Source organism: Vicugna pacos, chromosome 2 (assembly GCF_048564905.1).
Source record: "Vicugna pacos chromosome 2, VicPac4, whole genome shotgun sequence".
Taxonomy (NCBI): Eukaryota; Metazoa; Chordata; class Mammalia; order Artiodactyla; family Camelidae; genus Vicugna; species Vicugna pacos.
Window position 1 is genome coordinate 37,704,286 of NC_132988.1, and position 14,509 is coordinate 37,718,794.

Here is a 14,509-nt window from a genome sequence, read left to right on the forward strand (position 1 = left end):
GAAAAGGCAGAATCAGGCTCCTTGCCTAAATAAGTGAACGTCTTCGGACAGTTGCATTTTTGAAGATACGTTTTGTATACTGCGATGAAACTGTCTAAACAGCATACTGCTGTGCAAACTAGAGCCTTTAAAATCAGACCCAGTTCCCTTCTTTATTTACAGTTAATGAACAAACTTAGCGAAATATGTGTTACAAGTTGTCCAGGACATCTTCAGCATAAGCTTTGTTAAGTATTATTACCATCATTGTATTTTTTCTCTTCCTGTCTTCACACACGTAGGTAAATATACATACACACATATACATTAATATGAGTGTATGCTTATAAATTAGATGTGCAGTTAAATTCATTTCTGTTTGGATATTGCCTTGAATATCCAGGGAGGCATCCTTACTCCCCTGGTGAACGCTAAGGGTTGAGTTCTTTAACGAGCCCATTAGAAGAGTTTTCCAGTTACAGTTAACACCTAGGACTTCTGAAATACCTGGAAATCCCATGTGCACCTGTCTCTTACTTCACTTGCTTCCTGTAGACACCCCTCTACTTGGTGAATCATGGCGAGACCGGACCAGTCAGATGCAACAGATGCAAAGCCTACATGTGCCCGTTCATGCAGTTCATTGAAGGAGGAAGGAGGTACCAGTGTGGATTCTGCAGCTGCGTGAATGACGGTAAGGAAGGCCAACGCATGCTCTCAGGGAAACGGAACGTATTGTACTTCTTAGCTCAGGAAAAAATAGACCCGTTAAAGCTCTTAGTTACACCGGAACTTTTCCTAATCACCTTCAAGAATAACTCAAAGGAATGATGAGAGAAGAAACAGCCTCCCAGGTTTATCATCTGTAGACAGAAGAGGTAAAATTTCCTTTTGCCTCTGACTGAGGCTTTGTGGAGAGGAATTGGGAAATGAAATGACTTCCCTACTTAGGAGTTTTATGAGAAACATAGCAACTTCCCTGTGGAACTCATGCATTCATATGAGACTCCGGGGGGCTTGGATGTCCTAAACTGAGTGTGTTCTGGTTGGTTTCCTTTCAGGGAAATTATAAAGAAGAACTTTCTTTTATCTATATTGATCCATGTTTGCAGATGATAAACTTGAGAGATGGTTCCCTTTTTCACCATTCCGCCCAGTTATTTTTGAATGTGAATTCATCAGTATTCAGGAAAAGCTCAGGTATCACTAAGGACTCTAACATGTATATAGATTTCTTTTCCCTCCAACATGAGTGTCAGATTGTCTAACAAAGAAAAAAATCATCGTAACAAGGGGCTTCCCCAGATTCACTATATTTTCAATTTCATTCCAATATGAATTCACTGATGTTGAAAAGTAACTTCAGGCTTGCCAAAAGCACTTACATTTGTTATATTTATAACATCTATTTTTAGTTCTTTGGTGTCAACCAAAGCTCATTCTCAGGCTGTGAACATCCCCACGTTCATTTACATTTATAGTTTTTCTAGAACTGTGCGATGAGTATGAGAACATGAGTCTTTTCTGTGTTTTCCTCGTCTTCTCATCCTTGTAGACACCCTTCCCTGCAGGTCCCAGATCTGAGGAGTGTATAGCGCTCTGCCCAGGAGCCACGTCTCCTGTGGCTGCTCCCCGATGGCCTGTGAGCTCAGGCACAGCTTTCTGCCTGTGTCGTCACATTCATGGCCTCTGGGCTCCCTGTATGTTCGTCCTCTGGTGGGAGAGTGATACTGTCCCCTTGTTTACCTGCCCCCTGATCACAGTCCATGGCTTTGCCCAGCTCCCAGTGCCGGAGACTTGACACGGTGAGGCTTTCTCACGAAGACCTCCAGTCAGGTCTTGGAAGTGCCTTGCTGTGGAGCGGATTCATTGGTTTCAGCCTCATCTCGAAGACTGGGTTAAGGTCCTCGTGGGAGGTCTCTCTCCTTACTCCACCTGGGGCGTCTACTCGGTACAAGTTGGGTTTAGTGGTGAGACCAGATTCGCTGCTCCTCCACCCTTACTTCTCTTTCTGAGGAAGATCTTATTCCATCTCTCATCCTGGATGGACTCTGCCACCGAATCTGGCTGTCACACAGTCTTGGGACCTGGATCTCAGGGACCCCATGACAGTGCACTTCCCTCTTACTTAGTTTGGGGGAAAATGTTACAAGAAGGCAGAGGGCTCTCCCTGAAGTATTTTGATAAGTGCTTCCACCAAGGTCACTAGATCTCAATGTCTTCACTCAAGCCCTCAGCTCTCCAGCAAGGTGATCAGAAATTTATCCAGGACCTATCCACTTGGAGCATCTAGGATCTTTAATTTGGTGTGACTCTCTGGCCTCACACCCAAAGTGTCAACTCAGAGCCTTAAAAGTCCCTGCCACTTCCCGGTAGAGGAAAAGCGCTCAGAGTTCTTATATTTCTGGACAATAAATTCCCCTCCCTTGGGCATCCACTCCTAGGAAGCTTCCATGTTCAATTTTTGATAGGGTTATTCATATTAGACTCCAATATTTGTTCCTACAAGGAAGCCAGACTCCCTTAGATTTATTTACATTGACAGCTACATTCTTCATTTAGGTTTAAAGAAGACAGGACTTTGTTAGGGTTCGAGAAAACCCAGCAGGTGTGGTCACATGGTTCTACTCTATTTCCCTTCCAAGTGTCCAGAGGTTGCACAGTGGGAAGTGTGTGAGGCCAGAAGATGAGTGTCGTGTGGCAGTGCATAATTTATGGGGGGACTTGAATTCTGGCTTATAAAACATGACACATGATATTAAATGCTAACAAATATAAAACTCATTAATTTTAAGTGGAAAAATGTTCACATATTACATGCAGATGTGTGAATGAAAATAAATTACAGAAACGATGTAGAAATGACCACGCATACATCCTAGAACCAGCATATGCATCTCATCTGAATGTCACAAAATAGCAGTTTAAGACCCTCATAACTTTCTTTGCTCAGCTGAGACCATCAGTTTCCCACTGCTGTAATCTTCCCAAGACAGTTTTCCAAGAGATCCACACATACATATGAATCTTAAAAAGGTTTAAAAAGAAATGGCCACAATGTGATAAGAAAATAGAAAAAAATCAAGCTTAGTGATTTTTTTTAAGTCCAAACTGAGAAAACGGTCCTGTTATAATCCATGTTAGTTCAAAACTAAAAAGAAAGAATACTGAGCTATTGGTTTTAAAACAAAAGTCATTGCTTCTGTGGTTTTACAAATGGAAGTGTTGTTTTCTATGAAATGCTGAAAAGCAGAGCATTGCTGGTTATTCTAAATACGTCTGTTGTCAGTGGTTTAATTGCCAGCCCTATTAATCTCAGGGCAACAGGAGTTCGTTTGCGCAGAGATGCCAGGCCATATTTGTCCAAGTGTTCAGCGTGTGACTCATAAGTGTTCCTGTGCTGTTGGATGACTTCCAGGACTTTGCCAGAACTAACCTTCTTAGACATTTGAATCGAATTAAGAGTTCCTCAGCTGAGATCTTAGTGGTGTAGTCTTTCCCTAATACAGTAATCTTCTCCACTCTGAAGCCCAGACATTAAAGATTACCATGCGAACTCCCCACGGCTGAAGACATCTCTTAATTAAAGGATAATAAATATTGTAATTAACAGTACAGTCCAAATAACCGATGTATGTTTGCTGATGCAGTGAAAATTTAAATAGAAAAGCCAGGATTCCTTTTAAAAGAGGTAATTAAATAGGGACGATTAAATTTTGGTTGCGACAACTTAAAAACACCAGTACTTTTATCCGCTGTTTCTCTATCCAAATAATTGACGGTCTTTGTCATCAAGAACTTGTAGAAGGATCAAATGGGTATTTTAGAAAACCCTCATTCTTTCCGAGCATGCTTTTTAATGGTGGGTATTTAGAGTATACTGCAGTCTAGTTGTAAAATATTTTTTTCTCGTGCTAACTCCTTTCTTCCCATGATAAATTTTGAGAACTTACTAAATTGTCTGTGTTATAAAAACAAAAGATTTCCTTTCCTATTTTGTTTTCATTAGTTCCACCATTCTATTTCCAACATCTGGACCACATTGGAAGAAGACTGGACCACTATGAGAAGCCAGAGCTATCTCTAGGATCTTATGAATATGTTGCTACTTTGGATTACTGCAGAGTAAGTGTTCCCAGGGCTTCAAGTGTTTACACATGGATGTCAAATACTAGTGAATAACTTTCATATGTAACGAACTGACTCTTGATTCACAAACAGCTTTTGGGTGGTGCCATGGGGATGGAGCAATGCCTAAGACACAGACCACGCCTTCTAGGCTGTTAACATAATTAAATAACCAGCCCATCCACTGCAGTGATCCTTTTTAAAAACTAAAAAGAGGTGGCAGAAATAGAAAACAATAATTTAATTCTATGTCCCTGTCAGATAGAATATGCTAGGTCCTCAATACAACAGTTCCATGTAAAACTTCTGCCTTATTTGTTTTGTCAATCATCTCAGAAAAATTTCCCTTCCAAGGCAAAAGCTCAACCAGTATGGTCATCAGACTGTTGATGTGTTTCTTCTGTATCACCCTTCTCCGCTCCACTTGTCACTGCACTGCTTGAAGGCTCTCAGAATCTCCCTTAGTCTGTTTCAGCAGCCTGGGATCCTGGCCTCTGGTTTCCTCACTTTAAAATGTAACCATGAGACCCCCCCCCATAATCTAAAAAATTTAATTAAAAAATTTAGGTTTCCTTATCAGAGCAGCAGTAGCTGTTGGACCCCAAACTACCATTTCAGCTCTGTCTTCAGTTGTACAAAACTCTTACCCACATACTCTGAACTCATCACTCCCCTGCTCAACTACATGCTTTAATCTAAGATATTCTTTTGACCCAACTGCCTTCCCATCCTCCTGATACGTCTGTATGGACCCCACCCAGCAAACCCCGACTTCTTCTCTAATACCTGGCTGAAATTTTAGTTAATGTGAATGTGTGTGTGTGAGAGCATGCAACCCTCTCTGACTTCATCAAGGTTGTTATTTACTAATTCTTCTGATTTTTTTTCCCATAGGATTAGTTTCATATATCTGTTTTAGCAGTTATACCCATAGAACTTAAATCCTTTGATATTTTCCCTCTGCATGGATTCTGGTCTCCTTGGAGACAAGAATCTTGTCCCAGCTGTCTTTACGGCATCTACCACAGCGTCTGCCATGGGGTGGGCAGTTGATCAGTGCATGTGGTTGGCTGGATGGGTGAATGGGTGAATGAGCGAATGAATTTGCAGGTGTGTTGCTATTCCCAGGACTGGCTGTTTCCCGTCTCCAATGTCATAGTGACAGTGTTGGTGACATCATGATGGGTACCTTGCAGGGCTTTGAAAATCTTCAATGATTTGAAAATATCTTACTGGGTAATCACTTCCGATTTCAGCTTGTATATGAAGGACCAGGTATAGACTTGAAGAAACAAAGTCATTGTGACTTACTTCCCTTTCCAAAAAGGAGCGCCTCCTAAGGCCCAATTGTCAGAAAACACCCTCTGACTCACAGATTTCCGTCATAGATGTTTGCTAGGGGGACCAGTCCATGTTGCACTGAATGTAAGTTACAAAGAACATTTTTCCTAACTAGAAGTTTTTCAACTGAGTGGATTTTAAAATGTTTTTCAATTAACATAACTTCTGCAATTGCTCTAGTGTTTTGTATACATTTTTCACTGTATTCCCTAGAACTACTTAGTAAAGGAAAGTTAATCTGTTATTAGTCTTAAATGTAATATTTGAACATATTTTGGGAAACATAAGAACATTTTTGGTGCAAGTGCTTTATCTCAGGCAAAAAACATGTTCTAAAGTACCAAATACTTTTGGACAGTTTATTTTTTCTCCACTGCCATTGACAGAAGGAGAATGATTAGGCAGAACATAAACATTTGAAGTTAGTTAAATGTAATAAGGCCGTTGTATCTAGTGATGGAAAATTTATTCACTGATCTTTGCAACTGTAGTGTAAATCTAACTATGAATTTCCAGTGCTCTGCCAGAAAGGCTGTATTATCTTGATTTTATGCTTTTGGGGGGGGGGGGTAGAAACTTAGGCAGGGAGTCAAATGTATTTCTGGGAACAAAAGTCTCAGTTATCTTCAAACTGTTATCTGGAAATGTTCCAGATGTCTAGTTGATGGGAAATCTCACCCAGCAGGCAAGGAACCAGATAAAAACCGTACATTTTGAAGAGGTTTTCCTAAGCTCAATCTTCCTTTTATTATTCCAAGTAGAGTTCATAATAAAAAATGCTGTGACTATCTTCAAGCTTAATTATATATTAAAATAGAGTATAAATGAGTTGACTTAGGGATTTGGACGATGAAAAAGAGCTTATTTAACTTGTATGTGTATTTTTTAACACTGCACAAACTTAGAGGAGAATTACAAAGTCACATTTTCCCTGTTCATTTTATTTTATCTGAATACCAATTTTAGATAATAAAATTAGCCTTCATTGAACACTCACTGGGTGTGATGCTCTGTGCTAAGTGCTTTCTAAATATTGTATCATTTAGTTCCCACACTGAACTCGTGTGGTGAGTACCACCATTAAGTGGGGAAACTGAGGCTTAAAGAACTTAAATACCAGCCTCAGGCCATACATACTGGAAGTGATGGAGCCAGGCTGAAAGCCATGTGTGTAAGAACAGAACCCCTATTCTCTATCAGTACACTCTTCATAGGTAGGCATGTATTTACAGAATCACCATGGAGTTCCCCCAGGGGAAAAAATAAAAACCCAGTCCTATCTCATAATTGAATGTTTTTCACTTTAGAAGTTTACAGAACATATCTACATACAAAGTGTACCTGAAATGTAAAATCTCATTCCAAACTGGCCTTTTTTTTTTCCTAAATAAAAATGTAGTTTCTCCATTTAATTTTAATTCACACAGCATGTCCAGGGCACTTTGGCGATGTGTGTGAGTGATACCAAATTAGCAAGAAGGTGAACCTGATCTCAGAGTCCTTCCCATGCATAGACCTGATAAGAAAATTATGTAATTATGATATAAACCCAAATAGGATAAATGCTGTGAGAGGGGAGGAATCAGAGTGCCGTAAGAAAACAGAGGAGCAATAATTTCTGATTTGGAGGATGGGAAGGCTTCAAAGAGTGAGAGACACTTGAGCTGGTTAAACCAGCAGCTGAGGATGGACATGTGGAAATGGAAGGAGAGATGGATGTTAGCAGAAGCAGTTTCTCAGAGGTATTTGCACTCACTGCGATTTCTTCAGTGGCTCAGTGGGCTTCGTAGACGAGTGGTGGGCACCCAGTATAGGGACTAAGATAAGTGGAGGGTGTGTCCCCCTTTCCCCCCAAACACATTCAAATTCAAATATTTTTGAAAAGCACTATGCCAAACAAAATATTTTTTCTGCCCAAATTCTTGGCCCAGGCCCACCAGATTGTGACTTCTGGGTAGGAAATGTTTTGAAAATGGCAAACACTTTAATTAGTTGGAGGAATGTGTATTAGGGGATAATGGGAAGTGAAGCTCAGAAATTGTTTGGAGAAATAGACCATCGTTTTAATTTCTACTGGGTTTGACATCATAGCTTTGATCTCTTAGGTTTTTATACATTTTGCTAAATGAGTATTATGGGGAACCTCAAGTGCCAGGCCATGGAAGAATCTGTTAATTTAGTAGGCCATGAGGACAATTAAAGTTTGCAGAGAAGGAGTTGTTTCCATGCATCCATCCATCCACCTACACATTCATTTACTTGGCCAGCATTATTGAGCACTCCATTGTGCTAAGCTCTGTGCTTGGCTCTGGGGACTCAGCAAACTACCTGTCCTCAGAGGCAGTAGCATGGTGATCTGTATTGTGCCTTGGTCAGCCGTCTGTATAATGAGAGGAAGGAGAATGGAGGCGGGGAGATATTAGAAGTTAATGTAGTTCAAGCAAGAGAAAATGAGAGTAGGAAAGCAATAACTCAGAAAATTAAAAAGTGAATCACCAAAAAAAAAAAAAAGTGAATTACCAAATGATCCAGTAATTCCACTTCTGGGTATATACCCAAAATAATTGAAAAGAGAGTCTCAAAGAGAGATTTGTACACCCATGTTCATAATAGCATTAGACATAATAGCCAAAAGATGAAAGCAGTCCAAATATCCATATATGGATGAATGAATAAACAAAATGTGATGTATACATCCCATGCAATATTATTCAGCCTTAAAGGAAGGAAATTCTGGCACATGCTGTAACATCAATGAACATTCGGGACATTATGCCAAGTGAAATAAGCCAATCACATAAAAGACAAATACTGTATGATTTTACTTATTTGAAGTACCTAGAGTAGTCCAGTTCATAGAGACAGAAAGTAGAAATGTAGAATGGTGGTTGCCAGGGGCTGGAGAGAAGCGGGGATGGTAAGTGATTGTTTAATGTGTACAAAAGTTTCAATTTTGCATGATAAAAAGAGTTCTAGAAATGGATGGTGGTGATGGTTGCACAATGTGAATGTACTTCACACCACTGAACTGTACATTTAAAATCGGTTAAGATGGTAAATTATGTGTATTTTACACAGTTAAAATTAATTTTAGGGAGAGGGTAACAGCTCAGTGGTAGAACACAGGCTTGCAAGCACAGGGTCCTGGGTTCAATCCCCAGCACCTCCATTAAAAAGAAAAATTTTTTTAAAGAAAGAAAATGGGTGTCTAAATTTGGGTACTGGAACTAGAAGGAGCTGTAAAGGACTTCACAGTGAACCGGGTGTGGGTAGTGAGGGAGACTGACAATTCCACAGAGAAAGTGAGATTTCAAGCCTACATTATTTTAGAGGATCATGTTTTCTGTAGGTTCCTTATAGAAAAGACCAGCATAGTGGGAGAAATGTTGTCTTAACTTCTATGATTTTGAGTGTAAGGTGCTGGCAGGACTTTATGGGGAGATGTGCTATAGCTAATCAGAATGCTGGTCAGAGGCTCTGAAAAGAGACCACGAGGGGAGAGAATTTGAGTCGCCGCCTGTGTGGAGGTGCTGGTTACAAACGAGCAAGTGAGATTCTGTGACGGAGCACAGGGTGAGAAAAGGGAAGAGGGTGCCCTTTGGAGAAAGATAAGAAAATGAAAAACAGAAACAGTGGTCAGAGAAGTGGGAAAGGGGATGACACCACGGTGCCTCAGCGGCTGAAAAATTGAAAGCCGTCTGCCATGCCTACAGCTGCAGAGATAAAAGAGATTGAGGATGAGAGCCAGATTTTATTCCAAATCACTGTCATTTGCAACCAAAAGCAGTTTTAGTAAGATGTCACAGTAACCAGGTTTTTATAGAGTTCATACTTGTTAAGCTTGGCTGGACAAAGGAAGCTGGATTAAATGGGTAGAGTCATCAATTACGGCAGCCAGTGACCAAGCCATTAGAGATGTCTGGGCACAGGATGACAAACTTCCGGGTGGTTAAGAGTTGAGATGGGGTAAAATGTGTGAAAGAAGCATTTTGAAAGAATAAATCAATAGGATTTGGTGATTGAAAGAAAAGGAAGAGTCAGTGTCATCTTTTCAAGCCTTTGATGTGTGGTGATGTGTGGTGATGTCATTGATAGCGCAGGGATATTGGAAGAGAACGTCTGTCGTTTAGAGGAGTGGTGAATTAGTTTTGCATACACAGAAAACAAGTTAAGGTGAAGCATTCCAAAGAAACGTGTAGGTTGGAGATGTGGAAAATGGTGGGGAGCTGGTGGTGCTGAATTTAGGGGAGAATGAAAGAATGGTAAGGCACGTTTGGTTTGATCACAGAGAGGTTTTGGTTTAATTAATGGAAACTATTGCTATTTTCATTCTAAGTAAGTCAGCATAAATCTGGTTATTTAATTTGGTTTAATTAATGGAAACTATTGCTATTTTCATTCTAAGTAAATCAGCATAAGTCTATGTTATGAATTAGTCTAGGTGGGATTCAGGAATGATTTGCAATAAAAATCATAGCTCACACAGACAGCGGTAGAGTTCTTTTATTTATTTTTTTTTTTTGTTAGTCTGATCTTGGATGTGGCAAAAGCATGAAGTTTTCAGGTGGATAATTTTCAAGTCCTGCCATTTTTTTCTTCTTTTTTTAAATGAAGGATGTTCATTAGAAGACTGTTACATCTAACCCTGTAGGGGATAGAGGATGAATTAGTAAGATAATTTGGGGATATTATCATCTAATTTTATAATTGTGACATTTAAAATACAATTTTAGAACCGTTTTGTCATTTATCATAAAGTTAAAAATTAAGTTAACCTTAATTCTTTATTCTCTAATGTGAGTTACTCAAGTTGTTTCCCTGTGGTTCTGTTTTCTAAATATTTTGTGAGATCCAACTGAAGAATTGCTTCCTAAAAGCTGTTTGAACACCACCCAGTAAAGGGACCCACAGCCACATTTATGTAGCAGCTGCTTTATGTTATAGTGATTGCTTTAAACACATAGAAGGCCCAATATTCAATTTTGTTGCCATACAAATGTAAGAAATAGGTACATATTTAATAATACAGTACAGTTTTTTAAGTATACAGTTATAATCTTACTACATAATTTCATATCTTTAAGGAGCTTATGAAGGAAGAGGGTTGAAAATGACGGTATCAAATTAATTTTTACTACAGTTTCAAAACCAGATGCTAATTATAGTTTCGCACTATTTGCGGGCACAGTTTTCCAGTTTATGACTTTTTTGCTATGAGGCCGTGTTACAAGCAAGGCTGCCACAAGCCTGTACTCAGCTTTGGACAATTGTGGTAATGAGGTCTTCCGGGTGCTGCGGAAGTGAACCTTCCCTGCTCAATAGCATAATCCTGAGTCCATAGTGGGTCTCAGGTCAGACCCTGGAAAATAAGCAATTTTTCTGTTTTTTATAGCATCAGAGACTATGTTCCAGAAAATGATTTAATTACACAGATGTTAGGTCACAAAATATTAAATGAGCCATCTGATTCTGTTCAAGAGTTTCTGGGTGTTTTAATTGGATTCTAAAATGTATACACTTTATAATTATATGTATATGATTTGTTTGCTTTCCTGTAGAAGAATAAACCTCCCAACCCACCAGCCTTTATCTTCATGATTGATGTTTCATACAGTAACATTAAGAACGGACTTGTGAAGCTCATATGCGAGGAACTGAAGACCATGCTGGAAAAACTTCCAAAGTAAGAGAACTCACATTCTTTTTGTAATTATACAATATTGCTGAATTAATTTGTTGGCCCGAAAACAAGTGCTGAGTGGCCCATTGATAGCTTTTGCTATTGGGAACACTGGATAATTATTTATAAATTAAACAGCATCAAACAGTCCTTAAAAAGTCAGAGTGACCTTTTGTACAAAGCAGAAGAAACAAACTGATAAGACATAATGCTATAGTAAACAACATTTTAAAGACATTCTAAATTATAAGGAAAACCCCAAGAGTGTGATTGGAAAGACCTTAGAAGTCTGTTAATTCACTTTGCAAAAGCGTTGATTTTCCCGTGGAAGCTGGTAGTTGCTGGATGTGGCAGAGAGTTGTAAGGAATGCCAGGAAATTGAACTGCTGTCTTATGGCAGGCGCCGTGGCTTTTTAGCCACATTTCCTTTTGCCCTTAGGATGAACTGTCTAACTCCTCTGCAGCTTCACTGCCTCTATGTCCTGTAACAAGGGTACAAGGTACATCACTTGTCTTGCCACTGCAGCAGGCAGTGCATGAAATGAAAGGTGGAAAGGTCTCTTAGCAAACAAGATTGTGTTTCATAGTGTACAATATAGAGCGTCTAGTACGGAGACTTGGGAGCAAGAGGAAAGCCTTCCTTGATGAGAGGAAGACATGCTTCAGAAAATAAAAGAGGCTTGGAAGGATTGTCTGAAACCTAGTGTCTGCCCCAGTTTAAACTCTTCCACCCCTCCTTAGCTCCTGCATGTGAGCAACCTCTGTCCTGGAAAGGGGTGCTTTGAGAGGTGAGTTGTCTGTAGCTCCTAGGTCGCCCCCAGACCTCAGGTGCCTACTCCTCTGTATTTGTTCGACATATGTCTGGTGTTTTGGTGCTTGTGAGGCTCAGATGAGTGAACTCTGGACCTCCCAGGAATCGTTTTGTTTGTATTCATGAAGCTGAAGTCATAATATTCTCAAGGATGGTTTGGAAAAGCAGTGGGGATGTTTAAAAAACATTGAAGTGATTTCAAACTGAATGCTCCAAAGAAGAACGAGCTGGGAGCAAGTTGAAGAGGAGGTATAAGAAAGACATCTGACGCCTGCCAACTGTGACTGTTGTTCCTCTTACTTCATTCTCAGGGACACTTGAGAAGTATGGGCTTTCTGCTGAAAATGACTTTTTTCTTAATTGAGTTATAGTCAGTTTACAATGTTGTGTCAATTTCCAGTGTAGAGCACAATTTTTCAGTTTTATATATATATATATATACATACATATATTCATTGTCAGATTCTTTTTCACTGTAAGCTACCACAAGATCTTATATATATTTCCCTGTGCTATACAGTATAATCTTGTTTATCTATTCTACATATGCCTGTCAGTATCTACAAAGTTTGAATTCCCAGTCTGTCCCTTCCCACCCCTCTCCCCGCTGGCAACCACAAGTTTGTATTCTATGTCTATGAGCCTATTTCTGTTTTGTATTTATGTTCACTTGTCTTTTCCTTTCTTTCTTTCTTTCTTTCTTTCTTTCTTTCTTTCTTTCTTTCTTTCTTTCTTTCTTTCTTTCCTTCCTTCCTTCCTTCCTTCCTTCCTTCCTTCCTTCCTTCTTTCTTTTCTTTTCTTTTCTTTTCTTTTCAAGATTCCACATGTGAGCAATCTCATGTGGTATTTTTCTTTCTCTTTCTAGCTTACTTCACTTAGAATGACATTCTCCAGGAACATCCATGTTGCTGCAGTGGCGTTATGTTGCCATTTTTATGGCTGAATAGTATTCCATTGTATAAATATACCACATCTTCTTTATCCAGTCATCTGTCAATGGACATTTAGGCTGTTTCCATGTCTTGGCTATTGTAAATAGTGCTGCTATGAACATTGGGGTGCAGGTGTCTTTTTGAAGTAGGGTTCCTTCTGGATATATGCCCAGGAGTGGGATTCCTGGGTCATATGGTAAGTCTATTCCTAGTCTTTTGAGGAATCTCTGTACTGTTTTCCACAGTGGCTCCACCAAACTACATTCCCACCAGCAGTGTAGGAGGGTTCCCTTTTCTCCACAGCCTCTCCAGCATTTGTCATTTGTGGACTTTTGAATGATGGCCATTCTGACTGGTGTAAGGTGATACCTCATCGTAGTTTTCATTTGCATTTCTCTGATAATTAGTGATACTGAGCATTTTTTCATGTGCCTATTGATCATTTGTATTTCTTCCTTGGAGAATTGCTTGTTTAGGTCTTCTGCCCTTGTTTGGATTGGGTTGTTTGTTTTTTTTTTTTTCTTAAGTCGTATGAGCTGCTTATATATTCTGGAGATCAAGCCTTTGTCAGTTTCATCTTTTGCAAAAATTTTCTCCCATTCTGTAGGTTGTTGTTTTGTTTTGCTTATGGTTTCCTTTGATGTGCAGAAGCTTGTAAATTTGATTAGGTCCCATTTGTTTATGCTTGCTTTTATTTCTGTTGCTTGGGTAGACTGCCCTAGGAGAACATTTTTGAGATGTATGTCAGACAATGTTTTGCCTATGTTTTCTTCTAGGAGGTTTATTGAATCTTGTCTTATGTTGAAGTCTTTGATCCGTTTTGAGTTTATTTTTGGGTATAGTGTAAGGGAGTGTTCTAGCTTCGCTGATGTACATGCTGCTGTCCAGTTTTCCCAACACCATTTGCTGAAGAGACAGTCTTTATTCCATTGTAAGTTCTTGCCTCCTTTGTCGAAGATCAGTTGACCTCTCACTGGGCTGCTTTAATTCTAAATCTGAATTTTGAACTGGAGCAGTATGAAAGAAAACTACTGTGATTTCTGGAAATGGGCTCTCCCTCTCTTTCCTGTCCTCCCAAACTGGTTCAAATTAGTTTTTTGTAACCGATTTTCACAGTTAGTTCACTAACCGCAAGTCCCTTTTCAACACACTGGTGATGTGAAGCTTGTAACCTATTGGTATAAGTTCTGAAATCACACTGTTAGGTGTCATCATAACTTTTATATCGCATTGGAGCAGACGTGTGACTTCAGCAAAAGACAGGAAACCAAAGGATACTGCTGGCTGTTCCTTGCCACTTGTTAAATCTCTCTCTTAAAAGTTTCTATTCTAGCTAAAACACCTTCTCTTGTTTGATATTTTAAAACAAATCTTGTTTTTCATTTTCTCCCCTGAAATTTATTTTGGGCTGCGTGTATATAACTTTTTATTTTTGATGGTAAGATTGCCTTCAGTTTGATTTACCTCTTTGAACTGCAGCAGGCAATATGCCAAATACACTATTTTTAATGCACAGTATAAGTCTTGATTAGTGTCTAAGCTGTGTTCATCTCTTAGCTAACCTTTTGAAAAGAGAAAGCTAATTCCTTACTATTTAACTTTGAATTTACATCTTTAATATTGCCAGGTTGCCAGACT

General features: G+C 39.3%; 1 protein-coding gene across 3 annotated transcripts in view; it reads left to right on the plus strand.

Moving 5' to 3' along the window:
• SEC24D (SEC24 homolog D, COPII coat complex component) overlaps window positions 1-14,509 on the plus strand; it is a 99,554-nt gene that overhangs the window by 60,578 nt on the left and 24,467 nt on the right. For all 3 annotated transcript variants that reach the window (XM_072938317.1, XM_072938316.1, XM_006213918.4), the window contains exons 9-11: window positions 535-673; window positions 3,989-4,104; window positions 11,007-11,131. In XM_072938317.1, the coding sequence (XP_072794418.1) occupies window positions 535-673; window positions 3,989-4,104; window positions 11,007-11,131 (380 nt within the window). The remainder of the gene's footprint in view (window positions 1-534; window positions 674-3,988; window positions 4,105-11,006; window positions 11,132-14,509) is intronic.